Below are 20,000 nucleotides of genomic sequence, written 5' to 3'. Positions count from 1 at the left end.
GGTCCCTACGGACGCCCGAATACGGCGTATGCTGCGTCTCCGATTTTTCTGTGTTACGAATCAATGGACTGTTTTCGTCATCTATTGTCGTGTCTGTGTGTGAGCAGCACGCTCGGATTGTCACACACAAAACGAATAATACAAGGAACGCACTGTATGCAATAATCATGATCATCAATGCTCCATCCAATGACCCAATCGTGAACGATGTCGACGACTTAGGGATTGTAGGAGGCGTGATGCATGCGGCCGGACAGTCGGTACACGAGCACGCGAACCCACAAGCAGACGAATTGAGAGGCTCGTCACACCGATACAGTCTTCTATCGTACGGCTCATATCCCGGATATTTGTTGATGATAGTAAAGTTGATTTCAAACGGTGCAAATCCATTGAGTATCGTTCCCTGGTAGCCGAGAAAGAGCGACGAGTTGCACTGGTCCGCTGTGTGTCCACCACAAAACGATCCAATCACACGATGATTACTAGACGGAAACTGGACGTGATCGCAAGCGTTGTACAACGTGTTCGCATACTCGGGCGTGAGATAGTACCCGATTTTCAAAATCTGACAAGGGGGGTGACTACAAAATGGCGGCTGTGACGACTCATTGGTTCTCTGGACTTGAATAAATTTCGACATGTGAGGGTCACATGTCGATGCACAGAAGAGATCTCGATAGTCCTGCCAGCAGGATGGACATCGACTGTACATCGGGGCCGGATATTGCATGTTGGAGACCAAAGCCTGGAATTGGTCGTAACTGCAGCACGTGGCCGTGTCGTGTCCGTCGTAGAGATTAGGACAGAAGGTCTTGAGTGTTGCTAGCATCTTCTCTCCATTCTCTGCGTCGTCTAGAACTCGTTTGGCTGTGCCGTTGTAGTAGCAATTCACTGCTTTGCCGGTCGGTCCGATGCCACATTGTCCGTACCAGACACAATGACCTTGATCATCTGCTAAACTCACCTAATAATAAAAATTAAACAACAGTTTTAGTGCGCATGCGCAATATTTTAGTGCGAATGTAAGTATACGGGTCTGCATAGATTCGCCGTTCCCCGGATAGTTACTGTGAAGCGGGAATGATGAAGGTAGAAAAACTGGCTCGAGTCTAGCGTCTGCCTGTAAGCTTGTCAAGCTGTCTGTCTGTCTGTTGTCTGTCTGTAGCTTTCTGTCTGTCCGTACGTCGACCGTCCATCCGTCCGTCTGTGTCTGTCTCTCTGTCTGCTATCGCTGCATTTACTTACACGGTAAATTTTAACGACACCAAGCCTTCTACCTACAGGTAAGAAGTGATGAATTTTTTGATTCGTGGATTCTCAAACTACTGTACTAGCTAGATTCTTGAGCTAGAATTTCTTATGCGCATGCGCAGTAAACGGTACACTGTACTGTACTCTCGTTTAGACTTTGAACCCAAGAAAGCTAATTACGGTGTGAGTACCCTTGGCGGTTTTATTTTAAAATATTTCTCTAATGTATAAGTTTGCTGTTAGTTTTGGTTGCCTGGCAACTACGTAGCGTGTGGGCGTGGTAGAAGGAAATATGCAAGCGATGTGAGACATGCAAAGTGAAGCAATGATAAAAACAACTACTGTGTGACGGTAGCAACAGCAACTACTAACTGAGCAGCTAGTTGAAAGTCGATGCCCACAAGTGGAACAAGGGTGAATTGACACGAGGCGCGCATGCGCTAGGGTTTAATATAGTAAAATTTTGCTGTTCTTCTGTACATCACGTAGACCAACCAGCGACCGTAGGAATGTAGGCTAGCGCATGCGCTCATTGTTATCGCTGGTACTAATTAATTTTTATATTTACTGAGTGGTCTACAGATGCTGTAGGCTATAATAGTATATATCAACTGTCCACTTTGCATCATCCGTTGCAGCCACTTTTAACAAACATGTGACTAATGTGACGTCACATATTAATTGCTAGTAAATGAAGCTGTGGTTACACCGTCGCTTCAGAGCTACGAGCGTGTGTGTGTGTGTGTGTGTGTGTCTGTGTGTGTGTGTGTGTGTGTGTGTGTGTGTGTGTGTGTGTGTGTGTGTGTGTGTGTGTGTGTGTAGCAAAAGCTCATGACGCGTAGATACAGACTTTCTAGATGGCTGGAGCCTAGAGCTCATTCAGGTGCCTACACGTACCATCTATGCACTAAAGGTCGCACAAACACACAACAGCTAGAGCCGACATCTAATTTTTGTCACTATGGTTAGCTAATTAGTCAAACGATTCGATTTTGTGACAGTCGAAAGGCAATTTTTTCCTAAACTCGCAAACGGCGCCCATCAATTTTTACGTGGCTAACTCCATTTTGAGCGGTTTCTCGCCACCACTCGAGTTCACGCACTCAAAAACCATTTCCTACAGACATTCTAGCTCTAGAGTTACTGTGATGAGCTTCTTACCTGAAACGACAGAATGCCGATGATAGTCACAACCGACAGAGTCGACCTCATGGTTTGCGTCACCGCGGGCTTCTAGTTGTGACGTGAGCGTGTCGTTTGTGACGTCGTTACAAGGCACACGTTCGCAACAGTTTCGTCCAAACAAGCTCTCGTCGCGTGCAGGTATAAGGCGACGACGTTAGCTAGCGAAATGAACGCGCGTGATCTTGCCTCTCGAGGAGCTATAGTGGGATGTGACGGTCACGTGAGCGTATGTGTAGGGTGTACAGTACCACCGCACTCTGAAACCGATTCGGATAACGTAGCACGTCGTGTGGTTTAGTAGAAAGTGAGGTCATGATGAGCTGATATATTTGGAAGCTGTCTCGGTTTGGTAAACGTTGCTGGAGCGATGCGTAAGCGTACGGTACCGGTCGGAGGTCACGGTACCACCCTACTGTATGTCTAGTGTACTGTATGTCTAGACGTAATACGGATATGTGCTTAGATAGTGTAGAGTAGACTTTGGAATGGAAGGACTTTAGAAAGATGTCTAAGCTGGTGCACCGGCGCAGCGTGTGTTGAAAACTGAGAAATCTAAGATGCTCCTCTGTGGGCACGCCCCTTTATCTGACGTCACTACACTAAGAATAACATGTGACCTTTTGTTAATTTTGAGCTTGTAAAATAACAGTCTCAGTATTTTTCTTTGCTTAGTTTACATATAAGAATACCGCACTAATATTATTGTCAAGTATGAAACGTGACGTTACCGAGACTCGTGTACCCAGTCCTCTCCTCGCGCCCCCCGCATGCTCGACCACGAGCTGGCGTTTACATTCTCGCGAAGAGAGACTAGAGAATACTAACTCAATTTCAAGTCAAGTTCTTACAAAGCAAGCTGCCAACACTAGGATTCTAACAACACACCTGTGAGATGCTAGAAACGCTCCTGCGCAGTCGCAAGCATGCGACATACGGGAACCGCGTTTCTTTCACCCTAAATCCTCTGCGTAAAATGAGCGGCTACCTGCCGGGAACGGCGAGTCTGGTCGAAGAAATCGACAAGAAACTGCTCGTCGTGCTTCGCGACGGACGCACTCTGATTGGCACGCTGCGCAGCGTCGACCAATTCGCCAATCTCTTGCTGCAGGACACCATTGAAAGAATTTACGTCGACAAAGAATACGGCGACATAGCAAGAGGTATCTTCATTGTGAGGGGCGAGAACGTCGTACTTCTCGGCGAGTACGACGACATCGAGGACGAATCGAAAACGGCCGATCATCCAGCTAGAATATTGACGAGAGTTCCTATCGACAAGATCATGGAGGCGCAGAGAATCGAACAGACGAAGCAGCAGGAGAAAGCACGACTGAGACAGAAAATACTGATGAACAGAGGATTGCAGCCTAGTGATGTATCAGATGATTTTAATTGAAATTACGTGATTTCGTACTAGATTGCGTTTGATATTAATGATGTAAATGACATTGTACACAAAATGCTAGCATTTGTGGTCGTTGGGTGGCTCTGCTATTGTGGCCTATTAGTGATTGAAATTTTCTCTTTTTGTTTCTAATTTTAGTATTTATATTATATATTATTTATATTTTATGCAGTAGTTTGCAATTAATTTTGTAATTTTAGTTTTTACGTTTATCTATTAGTTTACATTTGTATAACTTTTATATCTTAAGTAAACTTAATTTAATTTACTATAATTAATTTAGATTTTTACAATACATTTTAATCTAATTTATTTTAATCTAATTTATTTTTTATTTTGCACTTGAATTTAATCTTACATGTTTTCAATTTTTGCCATCACGTGGTCGAGCACGTGGATATACGGGCGCGCAATATTCTAAACTAGCTATGCCAGACCGTTTGCGCGACATGTGTTAAAGCGCGTTAAGCGTTTACTCAATGACGTCACACAGCAACGTGCAAAACACTCCGGTTTGTTAGATTTTCTCTCTCTGTTTGCTGTGTTGAAGTTGGAGACATTTAGACGTCATGGCTGAGATGGACGACGAGGACCTTCAACAGCTGTACACGTGGATCGATGAAATTCCTCTCTCGCGGCCCAAGAAAAACATCGCGCGAGACTTCAGCGACGGAGGTGACAGTAATAGTTGAGCTGGAAACAAATTGTGTTGTTTGCGTTGTTTGGGGAGTTGAGGGTGAGAGAATGTGTGGTATAGCGTCTCCTACTGTGTGATTGATTTTAGTGATGCAGTAAACGCACAGTGTGACACACACACACACACACACACACACACACACACACACACACACACACACACACACACACACACACACACACACACACACACACACACACACACACACACACCATGCATACATTCAGACAGACAGACAGACAAACATGCATACAGACAGACAGACAGACAGACAGACAAATGTACCGACTGAGACAGATAGACAAACAGGCAAACATGCATACAGACAGACAGAAAGACAAATATACAGACAGATAGACAGACAGACAAACATACATACAGACATACAGACAGACAAACATGCATACAGACAGACAGACAAACAGACAGGCAAACATACTTACAGATAGACAGACAGACAAACTGTTTAACATACATACACAAAGACAGACAGATAAATAGATAGACAGACAGATAAACATACAGACAAACATACAGACTGACAGACAAATATAAAAACAGATAGACTAACTGACACACATGCACACACACACACACACACACACACACACACACACACACACACACACACACACACACGTGCGCGCACACACACACAAAGTGGTAATGGTCAATTTTTCTAAAATTTAGTGCTGACCGCCGAGGTGGTGAAACATTTCCTTCCCAAAATGGTCGATCTCCACAACTACACGCCTGCCAACTCAATCACTCAGAAGATCGGGAATTGGACGACTCTGAACAGTGAGCAACATCAGTGTTGCGACATCACACCAATTATATACAGGGCTGGATGCTCGTTATAGGAAAAGTGTTTGCAAAGTTGAGTTTCACTGTTCCCGAGAATGTCATCAAAGGAGCCGTGAATTCTCGACCGGGAGTCATCGAGTTCGTTCTGAACAACTTGAGAGTGAAAGTTTGTCTGTCGTTTTGTTCCAATCTGTTTCATATCGTAAGTCATCGTACTTCATGTTTAGATACAAAAGCACATGAGTAGAAAACAAAACGAGAAAAGCATGCCAAAGTCACTTGATGACGGTCACGTAACTGACATGTTTAATGGAGGTATAGCTGTTTTTTCAGTGTGTGTGTGTGTGTGTGTGTGTGGTGTGTGTGTGTGTGTGTGTGTGTGTGTGTGTGTGTGTGTGTGTGTGTGTGTGTACGTGTGTGTGTGTGTGTGTGTGCATGCGTGTTCTACATTTTATGCTTTATCGTCTCCACAGATTCTGACATCTTGTATTCTAACTCGATCGACATGATGGGCACAGGAGCATACAGTATGGTTCCATCATTGATATCAAAACACACAGTATGTACCACCCACTTGGACTATACCAATGTATTGAATAACCTATTTGCAAGACTGATGACAGACAGTAGGATATCTACAGCGACAGTCAATAATTATGTAATTATGTATTAAGTGTATATAACGTATATATAACAATATAATATATAATAATTATATTGCTAATATATTTATGTTTGAATAAGAGCACCTATCTGTATTGTGGCCCCACCCCATCTGGGACAGTAAATTGAACAGAAAACAACTCGATGAACAGAATCGGTTGAATTAAGTGTCCATGCCAAAATAAGCGCCCCTCCCTGTTTTGCACTGTCTGTGTTGTTATAGAGAGTAAGAGCTTGGCAAACGCTAGGTCTGGCTAAATCGGTGCATATTGATGTATCAAAGTGTCGTATTTTCAGGCATGACTTGGTGGTGTTGACATTGTGAGGGTGTCTATTTTGGAAGCAGCAATGGTCATACTGTCAACAAAAAAATTAAAATAATGGAGGCAATAAATGCCTCTCCCCAAATAGGCGCCCAGGGTGCTTAATCTAGCACAAATCAGTTTACAAATTGGTCTGATTTAATAAGCGCCTGGGGCACAATTACAGACATTTATTTTTGTTTCTCGTCTATAGGACTCGGGTGCAGTTCGAGTTCCTCCGAATGGTTCCACAATTCGATATCACCCGACGCCACAGAATTATCTCTCGGTGACAGGACACATACCCAGACGAAGCACAGTACCCGAAGCTGATGGTCGTTATGTGCAAAGGTATTCGTCAATCCGAGAGCCGTGACTTTCTTGTTTGTCATTGTATTCTTGTAAGAAGCGATGAGATCAGAGTACAGTCGCTGATCAATCGATTTCCTCACGTCGATCCACGAATCGCAATACAAGAGAAAGAACAGCAACTGCTCGAAGCTCAGGAAACGATTCAAGTGGGGATTTTGTATTTGTACACACAAACAAACAAACAAACACAGAGAGTCTGAGACAGATAAACACACAAACACCAAATACACATACAAACAAACACATACAGATGCACAAACATGCAAAAACAAACAAACACACACACACATACAAACAAACAAACAAATACACATGGAGACAGCCAACAGACTAACACAAGCAAGCACACACACACACACACACACACACACACACACACACACACACACACACACACACACACGTGCAGACAGACAAACACATAGATACAGACAAACACACAAACAAACAAATAAATACAGACAAACACAAACACACAAACAAATAAATACACAAATACAGACAAACACACACATGCAGACAAACACAAACAAAAGCAAACAAACACACATACATACAGATAACACACTAACACACACAAACAAACACACACATGCACACAACCATACACACACAAGAAACAAACAAACATACAAACACATACATACAGACAAACACATACATACAGACAAACACACACGGAAACAAACAGACACTCTCTCTCTCTCTCACACACACACACACACACTGACACACACACTGACACGCGCGCGCACACACACACACACACACACACACACACACACACACACACACACACACACTGACACACACACTGACACACACACACACACACACACACACACACACACACACACACTGACACACACACACACACACACACACACACACACACACACACACACTGACACACACACACACACACACACTGACACACACACACACACACACACACACACACACACACACACACACACACTGACACACACACACACACACACACACACACACACACACACACACACACACACACACACACACACTGACACACACACACACACACACACACACACACACACACACACACACACACACACACACACACACACACACACACACACACACTTGATAACTCTGCAATCTAGATATTGCAAGTGAAGGTGCGACGAATGGAGCACTTGCTTCGTCTCAAAGACATGCGAATCGAAGAGCTAGCGAAACGCCTACAACTCTCAACCCTCCACCCACCGACATAACCGACTCATTAGACGTCCAACTATTTGTAAAAAGATTTATACAGTAATTTCAGTTTTAATTCCATTTAATTGCCCAGGTAATATATTAGCATAAGGTGTGATAAAAGTTCAAGACTCGAATAGAGTATCCATATCAACACAGACTCTATGCTTTTCTATTGACAATATCTGTACATGCTCAATCAAGGTATCCACATACGGGTAACGGTATGCTACATACGGGTCATCGCCAGATTGCCTCATGCAGTAAATAAACAATTGGATAAGTCGAGCAACCTTGGCACATTCGCTGTCCGTCTCTTTGAGAGGAAACACAATAACGCACTACACGTCTCAGTACAAACCCCATGCCTCGAGACTTCGGCATATAAACTCCTGTTGCGACGTCAGGTCCTCGTTGTTGAACGTCGTACAGCAATGAGTCGAGCCGTGATACAAGTTGTCGTCGATCCAGAGACCGTAGTGACCACTGCAAGCAAACAATGGTCACAGCCATGTCAGACATTGGTTCGGTAACGTGACTATTCTGTGGGTGTGACATGCGTGTGCAGGATGTAGACAGACAGACAGACAGAGAGACAAACACACAAACACAGACAGACAGACAAACACAGACAGACAGACAGACAAACACAGACAGACAGACAGACAAACACAAACAGACAGACACAACAAGCCTCGAACTATCTGAACAAGCTGGCCGAGTCGTCAAGAGGTGATGAGGGAAAGAAAACAGGGTCCAATTCAAGACCCAGTTGAGATCTCTCATCTCCATTCAACTGCAGAGAAACCTTGCTAAAGCTAGTTATAGCAGACAAATTATATAGCATTTACAGAATGAACACTACAGTTAAATCATTGTATGTGTAGGGCTTAAGGGTCCTTTTGTTTGTGTAGATTTTAGAGATATTTAGTTTAGATCATCATATAGCTTGTAATAGTACTAATTTATGACTATTAATAGATAACTACCTGATACATACAAAAACACACACACACACACACACACACACACACACACACACACACACACACACACACACACACACACACACACATACTGAGACACACAGACAGATGGACATACAAACATACGCACATACATACAGACAGACAGATGGATATATTAGCACATCTTGATACATATCCTCCTGGAATTAGCTCTTCTAAATATTTTTCATTTTCATTTCTTCTCTTGTCACGGCAGCATGACCATTTTCCTTGCCAGCCCTCCTAATGATGTTCTGACTCCATGGATGAGCCAGGGACACATCAATATTCAATTTCTTTCCAGTACTTGGATCAAACATTGTAATGTCTGGATGGTCTCCAGTATTGATGTATTGATGTCTTGGTTCTGTTTGATGGGAAAGGTAAAGGTCAGACAAGCACTCACTCCACCCATTTAAGACTGAATTATGAGACCACACAGGTCCACCCCATATTTACAGGCTAAAAGATGGTATCCGTATTCATCCAAATCATGACCACAATCACACTATTTAATACAATTGGTGAAAGGTAGAGCCACTCCCAACCTCAGGTAAGACGCTAAAGAAAATTCGTTTGTCTTTAAAGCGTGCTTAGCAGAAGTGGGAATGACATCCAGCCATGCACCAGCCCTTCGTCCTTGCAGGGATCTCAACCGTACTGCATCTCTATCAGACTGTGCTTGTATAATAATATCAGTAGCACTATCACTGGCAATCTTTGTGGATAATCGATGTTGTAATTTCTTTGGATATGAGATAAAGGGTGCTTTCACACTGACCTTAGGTCAACCCAGATTAAGCTAGCTGAGTAAACACTACTATATGGAACATGTAATTACTGGATAATTGACCTAGCTTAACCCTGAGCAGCGTTCACACAGCACACAAATGACCCACTAACCAATCTAGATACTAATTATGTATATCTTGTCATTGTTGTCCTGTCGATGTCTGAAAGGTTTGGAGGGTTTCGTCCTCTCACTAGAGACATGATCTTTACAAGCAACATCTGGTTGTACATTCTGCACAGCAAAACTAGGAGAGTAGTAAAAAGGACCTCTTGTTGCCAACGTGCTTTTCTTTGCTTCTCCTTTTCCACCAAAGATGCGCCCGTGTAGCTTTGAAGCGTTTGTAGCACATTCTACAGAATGCACCATTCTTCGAATTCGCTATGCCTAGAAGGCAGAGTGACCTAGTTGTAGGCGGAGCAACCAAGTTCTAACCTAAATTTAGCTTGCAAGTGGGTTAGCGTTAACCTAGGTGAGCGAAAGCCATTAATTAAGACCAATTTGTTAAATGGCGTCTGAAGCTAAATTAAGTAGAGTTAACCTAGGTCAGAAACGTCGTGTGAAAGCACCCAAAGTCATCAAGAGACTGTAGTTCTCCATCTTCGTGGTTTGACTTGGGCATTGGTGGTAAAGCTTGATAGGAAGAGGCCACAGTGGAGACAAACAGACAAACAGACACACAGACAAGCACACACACACACACACACACACACAGACACACACACACAGACACACACAGACACACAGACACACAAACACACAGATGGACAGACGTACCTGATACATACATACACACATATGTACATAGACAAACAGACACGCATACACAGACGGGGACACACACATGCACGCGTGCACACACACACACACACGCACGCATGCATGCATGCACGCACACACACACACACACACACACACACACACACACACACACACACACACACACACACACACACACACACACACACACAAATAGAAACACTTACTCTCCGCCTCCCACAACAAAACTGTCCAAATTACATTTGATGAAATAAGGATCACTTCCCGACCAAGTAAATCGCTACAGACAACAACAGCACATTGCAATAACACATACAACCCAGTCTCAATACACAACCCTTTACCCTATATGATGGATAAAACGTGAACAGAAAACATTCTCCAGTGCCATACGCGTGCTCTCCCAATCTTAATGGATCCGACAAAAGAGCACCAAACACCTGCCAACAACCAATCAACTGTTACCAATTTAATAATATCAATATAATAATACAAATACAAATACAATAAATACAAATTAATACGATAGTATGTATGACATTGCCCATTCATCTTGCGCCATTTTTGTGTCTATGCATTTGCCCATGCAGCCTTCTTCTGTTTGTCTGTTTGTCTCCTGGCCTGTTCAATGCTTGAGCAGTCTAACTGTGCCATATGTGTGTCGGTAGGTAAGTCAAACAGACTATTTTACTTTGGTACAATGTGTACGTGTGTGTACATGTGTGCACGTGTGTCTGTGCGTGTCTTTGTATGTGTGTGTGTGTGTGTGTGTGTGTGTGTGTGTGTGTGTGTGTGTGTGTGTGTGTGTGTGTGTGTGCGTGTGTGTATGTGTGTGTGTGTGTGTGTGTTTGTGCGTGCATGTGAATGTGTGTGTGTGTGTGTGTTTGTGTGTGTGTGTGTACATGTGCACAGTACACCACATAGCTCGAGCTGTCGCTATCATTTACACACGAAATCGTAACCTGATTGGCCTCGTCTTGAATGACGAGCACAACCGGGCCAGTAATGTCCAGCATGTTGCGATACAAAGTCTTCAGACTAATGCCGTGAGAGAACGTGCTATAAATCAGTGTCCAATCGTATCCAATCAGCCGTCGAGGCAACGACTCCGTCAACTACACAACACAAGAAAAAGATCAGTCCCAAATTATTCATTCCAAACAACTTCCAAGTCCATACACCACTACCAATTGTGGATCTATGGATCTATGGGGTGTCCCCCTCCCCCTCCCCCTCCTCTCCCCTCTACCTGACTACCCCATCTCAGCATGCATACACACGCATGCAATCATGTGCTCGCACAAACAGGAAATTAGACACTGATATGAGGTAATGGTGTTGATCAAGTTTACCTTCTTGAGACGAGTTGCAGTAAGCATCTGTGTTGCGCCTATCAACATGGGAATTGGGTTGTATTCAACTCCAAGACTATAAAACAGAGGGTCAGTGCACACACACAGCAACAAAACAACAAACAACCACAAAACAAAACAACAAGAACAAACAACAACAAGAACAACAAAACAATAAACAACAACAAACAACAAACAAAACTACAACAAAACAACTACAACAAAACAAAACAACTACAACTACCAACCAAAACAATAAACAACAAACAACAACAAACAACAAACAAAACTACAACAAAACAACTACAACAAAACAAAACAACTACCAACCAAACAATAAACAACAAACAACAACAAACAAAACTACAACAAAACACTACAACAAAACAACAGCAAAAAACAAAACAAAACAACAAAACAACAACAAACAACACAATGAAACAACAAACAAAACAACAAATAACAACTAAACAACAAACAAAACAACAAACAATACAACAAACAAAACAACAAACAAAGCAAAACAACAAACAAAACAAAACAACAACAAATAACACAATGAAACAACAAACAAAACAACAAATAACAACTAAACAACAAACAAAACAACAAACAAAACAAAACAACAAACAAAACAACAAACCAAGAAACAACAACAGAACAAGCTGTACCTTTCCCTTCGACCCTACAAACAAAACACAAACCCATACTCCATCTGACAATGCATCCAAACCACACACAACACACAAAACCTTTCTGCTCGAGTTTGATCCAAAATAGCCTTCAACAAACGGTAAAAGCTAAAACACATTCCCTTCACACTCGACTAATAACAAACACAAACAAGCAAACAAATCCAAACCTGCTTCTCTGGCAGATCATTCAAAGAAATGAGAACAAAGTCCTTCTCAAGTTCCTTCATTTGTTCGTAACTCATCTCCTGCAAACCTCGACACCACTGCACGAGAAAGGCATACAGCTGATCCACTCTAGCACAACAAAACAACAAGAAATGAACAACAGCTGACAGGATTCTTGCCTAAACGTTTTAACTGTTAAATTCATGTAGGAAGGTGTCATAATCTGTGGGTAAGATGTGAATGCCATTAGCAACGTGTCACAGCTTCAACAGAAATCTCTTCCCATACACCTCAATATGGCCAGACTAGTAAATTTCTTGATGCTCGGATTTGCTGGTACTGTACAGTTAAGCTTGACCAAACAAAAGCTGACGTGCGCATGAGCAATGATATTATGCTTGTTGTAAAATGACTCGGTTGTGTGTGTGTGTGTGTGTGTGTGTGTGTGTGTGTGTGTGTGTGTGTGTGTGTGTGCGTGTGTGTGTGTGCATGCATGCGCATGCGTGTATGTATGCATGTGCGTGTATGTGTGTGTGCGTGTGTGTGTGTGTGTGTGCGTGTGTGTGTGCACGCACGCGCATGCGTGTATGTATGCATGTGCGTGTATGTGTGTGTGCGCGCGTGTGTGTGTGTGTGTGTGTGTGTGTGTGTGTGTGTGTGTGTGTGTGTGTGTGTGTGTGTGTGTGTGTGTGTGTATCCGTACTTCAATTTAAAAACATGATCCTTACGTTGGCCGCTTACCTTTCTAGTGCAATAGCAAACCAATACTCTGGCTTCGCTCCGTCTACCTTTATCAGCTCCTTGCCGATATCGTTAGCTGTCGAGGCAGGAACAGAAACCGCTGACTTGGTCACGGAATCGTCGTCAAGTGGTGAACTCAGTTGTACGCAGAAGAACCAATTGACGTTACCGACACGTCGTGCTGGTCGAGGGATAGTGATCGGTTCTATGACACAAACAAGTAAAAATACAAAAATGAAAGGAGTGTACAATCAAACTTTTGTGTTCTATTCTGGTCTGGTTTACTGTCCATCTGACTGTCCAATTGTTTTTGTGTCTGTCTGTCTGTCTATCTGTCTGTCCAATTGTTTCTGTCTGTGTGTCTGTCTGTCAATCTGTCTGTCTGTCTGTCTAATTGTTTTTCCTGTCTGTCTGTCTGTCCAATTGTTTCTGTCTGTCTGTCTATCTGTCATCTGTCTGTCCAATTGTTTTTGTCTGTCTGTCTGTCTGTCCAATTATTTTTGTCCGTCTGTCTGTCTGTCCAATGGTTTTTGTCTGTCTGTCTGTCTGTCCAATTGTTTTTGTCTGTCTGTCTGTCTGTCCAATTGTTTTTGTCTGTCTGTCTGCCTGTCAATCTGTCTGCCTGCCTGACTGTCAATATGATTGTCTAATTCTCTTCTATCTGTCTGTCTGTCTGTGAATGGATCACCCACATTCTTGCGACACCCTAAAATCAGCTGCCAAAACATCAAGCAGAGAGGCAAGGACAAAGAAAGATGGCAAAATATGGTCAACAACAATCCATATCAGAGTCCACCACACCGTGTATCCCATTGGTCTTCAAGCACTTCAGCTTTTGGGGACAAATGGCTGAAGAATATATAAATATCTCCAAGAAGTCGAAAGATGAACATGGAAAGAACAATAAAGCAGACTTTCGAGATAGATGAAGGAAGCAACCGTCTGTAGTTGTACACAGTCTTGCAACTCTCAAGTGATTTTTAAGAGATTGTCAAAGTTGTAGACAAATGCAACTTCGATGACTTTACATATGATAGAGACATTCAACATTTTGTCCATTGACTGTTTATCGGTAGAGTAAGCGTTCCAATAAAACACTCTGTCTGTCTGTCTGTCTGTCTGTCAATCCATATATATTTTCAAACATGGAACAAGCTATCTGTCTGTCTGTCAATCTGTCTGTCTCATTTATTAGACACTACCTTCTACCTACAGAACACCAAAAGTTCAAGTCAGTAAGAATCACAGTCACAGCAAACTACAAAACGAAACTCAGCTTCATTGCAGCAACCTTCAATCTCTCTAGATCTCTCTGCCAAACTATTGAGATATTCTATCGTGCTGTCTCCCCAGCTTCCAAAATGTTTAAAAACTAGGAGTAAATACCAGGCTATTAAAACTGCCGTGTATCCTTTCCTGTTGGTATTTTGCACATTATTGATCCTCTCTTAAAGTAGCCGTATAATTGTCAGTTGTAGATCCTTTCATTGCTTCTTGGCTTCATGGGTGTGAAAGTGTGATGACTAGGTCAGTGCTGGAGCAAGCACCAGAGTCGAAACAACTATGTCCGGCCGCTTTCTCATTGTCTACATACCGATAACAAACGTCTTTCTGTGATGGAGATTTAGATCATGGAGGTAACTGCTCCAACCAGCAACTATTTCATCATGTTCCCACACAGGACCACCATTCAACTTACAGGTAAGAAGATGGCAGCCGTCCATTCCTTGCCGCAGTAACACACTAGCGGTTTGTCTGCCAAACAGTCTGTCTGTCAATCTGTATGTCTGTCTGTTTGTCGGTCTGCCTAATAGTTGTTCTGTCTGTGTATCAGATAATCTGCCTGTCTGTCTGTGTGTTTGTCTACCAATCCACGCATTCGTATGATCACTCATTAACACAATAAAACAACACTCAATCATCTAGTAAACCAGTCAGTAAGTCTACCAACATTCACAACACTTGTTTCATTACCCGATTTGCTATCCCTCTTCGACGGCGATATGGAAACTCGTGGAACTTCAAACGCATCCGACAACCTTGGAAACTCAAAACCTGCCGCATTCCACTGACTACCTTCTTCACAATCCTCTTTCTTCTCATGTTTCGTGCTTGCCTGACCGTCAATCTCTGTGCCATCTGCTTCCTCTTCCTTCTCACTGTTTGAGTCACATTCTTCATGCCTCGTTGATTCCCCATCAAAATCGTCCGGGTTCCAATTAAACACCTCAATCTGGCGATCATCCTTAGTGCTCTCGGCTTCAACTGGCTCGGATGTTTCACAAACAAAGTCGACTTTCGTATCGTCTGTTGGTAGATGGGTTGAGTCGTCTTCCATTGTAGATTCATCTATAGTGTCGAGTTCATGTGTTTCAGGTTCGAGGTTAATGTCTCCGCTCAGTTTTGTTGTTCCAAGTGAGCCCACTGCTCGACAATGTCGCTGTTCTTCAACGTTGTCGGCGCTGCTGTTTAAGTCGGGAAGGTCAATAGTTCGGGAACAAAGCAAGAAGGGGTGATCAATGGTTTGGAGACCTGCCGGTGCTCTACAGAAAAAGGACATCTAGAAGCTGGTCACACTATTGACATAGACAGACAGACAAAAAGACAGACATACGGACGGACAGATAGACTGACAAACAGATAAATGAACAGACAGATAAACAGACAGACAGACAAACAGACAAAAGTACAGACAGACAAACACACAAATAAACAAACAGACAGACAGAAGTAGACAGACAAACACACAGACAGACAGACAGATGGACGGGCAGACAGACAAATGGACAAACAGACAGATGAACGGACAGACAGACGGACAGACAGATAGACGAACAGACAGACACACACAAACAGACAAACAGACAGACAAACACACAAGCAGACTGACAGACAAACAAACAGACAGATAGACAAACAGATAGACAAACAGACAGAAAGACAGATAGACAGACACACAAACAGACAAACAGGTGGACGGACAGACAGACAGATGGACGAACAAACAGACATACATACATACATACAGACAAACGAATGGACAGGCAAACGGACAAACAAACTAAAAAATAAATAAACTATTTACTCATTCATTATTCATTAAATCCTTTGAAGACTCAAAAAAATAAAGAATCACTTTCTGTTTACATTCTGCAATGCAAGTCACATTGACGACTCACTTAACTTCTGCAGGTCTGTCCTTCTGTTGCATCTTTAGAAAATCATCATACACGGCACAACTCGATATCGAATCCATCGGTAAAATCAAACTGTAAGAATCAATGCCACGATCGATGACCAATGGATCCAAAACACTCGGATTGAACATCAAGCACTGAGACGTAACAAACAGCATGCCACTCACAGTGCCCTTAAACGAATCGTAAAACAATAAGAGATTTCTTAGTAATGAAGTGATCTCACTGACCTTGCCATCTGTAATGTATTTAGAAAAGATTTTTATGTAGCGTTCGCAAACCTCTTCTTGAGCCAACACATCAGAAAAATCCATTTGATTGCCTGTAATACGGCAGATAAACTCACACACTCTCTCTCTCTCTCTCACACACACACACACACACATACACACACACACTCACACACACACACAAGAACAATCAATTTCCCAATTTTGTTCCCCAGACTCTTAGCTTGCATCACAGTTAATTAAATACATAAACGGCTAACATTCATTGTCACTCTTACCTGCCACTTCTGATTTGCTTGTATCCTCATCCGACGCTGCAAAGCAGTCTTCACGATTCACCATCACCGCGTCTACTATCTCACTTGCTTCCATCTCCGACTGTTTGCTCTCAACGCTGGCTTGACTTAGTCCACTACTCGACGTCCTCGGAGCTGAATCGTCGACGTCGACATGGTCCACGTACTCCCAGCTGTTTGCACTCGCCGGAACATACAACACCTATGAATGACATCATAATACGATGATGCAACCAGTGTGCAGTAATTTGCTATTATTTAGTAAACGTTTCACACACACACACACACACACACACACACACACACACACACACACACACACACACACACACACACACACACACACACACACACACACATGCATGCATGCACGCCTGGCCCGTGCTAATTTAGCATGATTGGTGGTGTGTTTAGACTATCCGCGCTGCCTGGGTGTGGTGGTGCATTTGGCATGATTTGCGCAAGCGCATGAAGAAGACGTTACTGTTTTTGCTTCTAATCCTATTTTGTTGATTCTGGTGCAAAACCTTTCTAAAAGATTCTTTGACATGTTCATCAAAGTCTTCAGTGTTGCGAATACGGAATGAGAAATAAGGGAATACGCAGAGTGAAATATACTATATGTACTGTTGCCCAGTAACACAAAAATATGTAACACGTGGTTAGGTTTGGCTCGAGCCTAGCCCTATGGTTTAGCTCGGACTAATTTAGCACAGGCTAAATGCACTTAGCTCGAGCCAACACCGTTTACACGGGGCCAAATGAGCAAGGGCCAGTTTGGCTCGAGTAAAATCGTCTAGTGTAAAGCCGGTATAAGTTGCAGACCACGCAGCCTATGGCAAGGAGAGGAAACAGCACAAATTTGTCACGACCAAACAAGAAAACAGCTGAATGAATAGGCTGTGCAGCATGCTAGTTTTGCATATAGGGCATTTGGCGCCCCCCCCCCCCCCCACTAGAACTGCTGATTTTTTCAGCAGCAGTCAAATCTTCAACCATCTTGCAATAAACTTGAAGTCAGTGTTTCCTTTGTCTAGAGTAATGTCGACAGAGAACATCTGAAATTTTCATAAGAATTGGGGTAAACAGTCCATAGACTATTGGTAAACAAGAAACAGTCATTGCTTAAGCCCTGAGACGACTGTTTGCATGTGTATGACTCCTCTGACGTCACAGAAAGGTTTTTGTCGTTTTGCAAAGTAATAAGCTGCTTGTCTCTCTAAATCAAGGCTGTCAAAGAAGTAAGACATTGGCAGCAACCCATTGGCATCGGTTGTTGACGTTCTCATCACATAATTTCTTTGAAAATACAGAAATCAACCCTATACTAGACACCGCTGATTTTGCTAGTTGCCAAACTACCTCAAAACTTTACTCCAAAATCACTTGAAATCTACAAAAACCAGCTGCGTCGAAAACAGCATGAACAGCCAGAGTATTCATTATCATTTCATTTAATTAACTTCCGCAATAAAATATGTTTATATCTGTACTATATCACATACGCTAGGTGGATCTATAATTATGCCGGTCACTGTACATACATACATACATAAATACATATATACAAACAGTCCGTATCAAAACTATTGGCACATTTACACTAGGAGGCAAGGCCATAGGTAACGTGAGCAAAAACGCATCCGTTTTTCAGGTCATGAACGTTTTTTAGATAGAAGAGGACTATTGTGTTTGCTTCTAGGTTTGCTAGACTTTTGGAAACTCACAAGTGCACATCAGTAACTTGTGTCCTTCTTTCATTTTTTGATAGCATTTCCCTCGCTAGTGTAGCTCTAGACAAAGGCGCATTCAGCTAGAAGCACGTTCAATTACAGCAACAGATCACAAGGCGTGAGCAAGTGGCACTCCGACTGGATTGCATATTCTAGTTCATGAATGTTTGAGGCCTATTAAGTTCAACACGCCGCTTGAAAACCACCCAGAAGTTTCTATTTCGTGCAAGATATCTGGTGAGCTATAGCGGGTCAATCGAGAAACCATGACGCCCAGAGTCTCGTTTTTCTAGCTTCACTAGCAGCGGAATTTCAGTTCTTAGGCATCGTGTAGCGACACTTGAGTCATGACGACAACTTCCTGCACTGCAAGCTGATGTGCAAGTTTGTTTGCTAATTTGTTGTTCTTTGTTGCATCATTATTATCATTAATTGAAGGAAGATGTTCGATGGCTTTCGGTTAGTCTTTTGGTCTGCCACGGGAAGCTCTGCATTGAATTCCTTCTCTAGTGTCCAGTCTTTTGAGAGTTCAATAAACAGTAGAGCAAGAAACACGTAAAAGTTGGCAGACCTTAGATGGCTTCCTAGTACTGGAACGGTATAGTAACAGAATATCGTGGTGTTGTCTTTCACAACTTGTTTCACGATGGAAAAGTTCTCTACGCGAGCTACACAGATGCGCATACTATGGAATAGCTTTTGAGACTGCTTTTCAGCTGTTTCAGAAAAAATTGGCGCAGTTTCTTAGTAAATAGCAAAACTAGAAAACTTTCCAAAAATAGTACAAGTAAACCAGAAATGAGTCAATAGTTTTGACGCGGACTGTATATACATACATATACATACATACATACATACAAGGGTAATACGTATCGCACTACGTTTCCAGTCTATTGTTGCATGTATGCATGTCGTTCGTGCAACACACCAACTTACCTGTCCGGTATAGAGCATATTGTTGACAAGACGATTCAAAGACTTCAATTCTCCCACCTTGACGTCATTACAGAGAGCAATCCCCGCCAACGTCTCGCCACGTCTGACCTAATTGCAAATACCATTCACACATGATCACCACAATAGACAAAAT

The 20,000-nt window shown here is 42.6% G+C and overlaps 4 protein-coding genes across 7 annotated transcripts in view; 2 read left to right on the top strand and 2 right to left on the bottom strand.

Moving 5' to 3' along the window:
• LOC134195574 (NPC intracellular cholesterol transporter 1-like) overlaps positions 1-2,595 on the bottom strand; it is a 13,659-nt gene extending 11,064 nt beyond the window's left edge. For both annotated transcript variants that reach the window (XM_062664618.1, XM_062664619.1), the window contains exons 1-2: positions 2,416-2,595; positions 1-967 (exon numbers count right to left, since the gene is read on the bottom strand). The exon at positions 1-967 is cut by the window's left edge and continues 819 nt beyond it. In XM_062664618.1, the coding sequence (XP_062520602.1) occupies positions 1-967; positions 2,416-2,466 (1,018 nt within the window). In that variant the 5' untranslated portion in view covers positions 2,467-2,595. The remainder of the gene's footprint in view (positions 968-2,415) is intronic.
• A 682-nt stretch (positions 2,596-3,277) lies between these two features.
• On the top strand, positions 3,278-3,899 carry LOC134195578 (U6 snRNA-associated Sm-like protein LSm1). The gene has a single exon (XM_062664623.1). The coding sequence runs from the start codon at positions 3,332-3,334 to the stop codon at positions 3,833-3,835; it is 504 nt and encodes a 167-aa protein (XP_062520607.1). The 5' UTR covers positions 3,278-3,331; the 3' UTR covers positions 3,836-3,899.
• Positions 3,900-4,333: 434 nt separating this feature from the next.
• LOC134195400 (sperm flagellar protein 1-like) lies at positions 4,334-8,073 on the top strand. Of its 2 annotated transcripts, none has more exons than XM_062664424.1 (8): positions 4,334-4,519; positions 5,232-5,342; positions 5,405-5,514; positions 5,576-5,663; positions 5,822-5,907; positions 6,528-6,664; positions 6,723-6,831; positions 7,831-8,073. In XM_062664424.1, exons 1-8 carry the CDS (start codon positions 4,414-4,416, stop codon positions 7,939-7,941), a joined length of 858 nt encoding a protein of 285 aa, XP_062520408.1. In that variant the 5' UTR covers positions 4,334-4,413; the 3' UTR covers positions 7,942-8,073. The 2 variants fall into 2 exon arrangements, with proteins under 2 accessions (XP_062520408.1, XP_062520407.1); XM_062664423.1 differs by having other exon boundaries at positions 6,720-6,831.
• Positions 8,069-20,000, bottom strand: part of LOC134195399 (nuclear receptor coactivator 7-like) — a 14,764-nt gene continuing 2,832 nt past the window's right edge. For both annotated transcript variants that reach the window (XM_062664421.1, XM_062664422.1), the window contains exons 4-17: positions 19,847-19,954; positions 17,160-17,379; positions 16,882-16,973; positions 16,634-16,824; positions 15,429-15,997; positions 13,455-13,659; positions 12,716-12,842; positions 12,606-12,653; positions 12,525-12,538; positions 11,854-11,929; positions 11,464-11,616; positions 10,846-10,941; positions 10,708-10,781; positions 8,069-8,410 (exon numbers count right to left, since the gene is read on the bottom strand). In XM_062664421.1, the coding sequence (XP_062520405.1) occupies positions 8,275-8,410; positions 10,708-10,781; positions 10,846-10,941; positions 11,464-11,616; positions 11,854-11,929; positions 12,525-12,538; positions 12,606-12,653; positions 12,716-12,842; positions 13,455-13,659; positions 15,429-15,997; positions 16,634-16,824; positions 16,882-16,973; positions 17,160-17,379; positions 19,847-19,954 (2,109 nt within the window). In that variant the 3' untranslated portion in view covers positions 8,069-8,274. The remainder of the gene's footprint in view (positions 8,411-10,707; positions 10,782-10,845; positions 10,942-11,463; positions 11,617-11,853; positions 11,930-12,524; positions 12,539-12,605; positions 12,654-12,715; positions 12,843-13,454; positions 13,660-15,428; positions 15,998-16,633; positions 16,825-16,881; positions 16,974-17,159; positions 17,380-19,846; positions 19,955-20,000) is intronic.

Source organism: Corticium candelabrum, chromosome 20 (assembly GCF_963422355.1).
Source record: "Corticium candelabrum chromosome 20, ooCorCand1.1, whole genome shotgun sequence".
Lineage (NCBI taxonomy): Eukaryota > Metazoa > Porifera > Homoscleromorpha > Homosclerophorida > Plakinidae > Corticium > Corticium candelabrum.
Note: the sequence above shows the minus strand (reverse complement) of the source record. Positions and strands in the feature narration are given on the sequence as shown.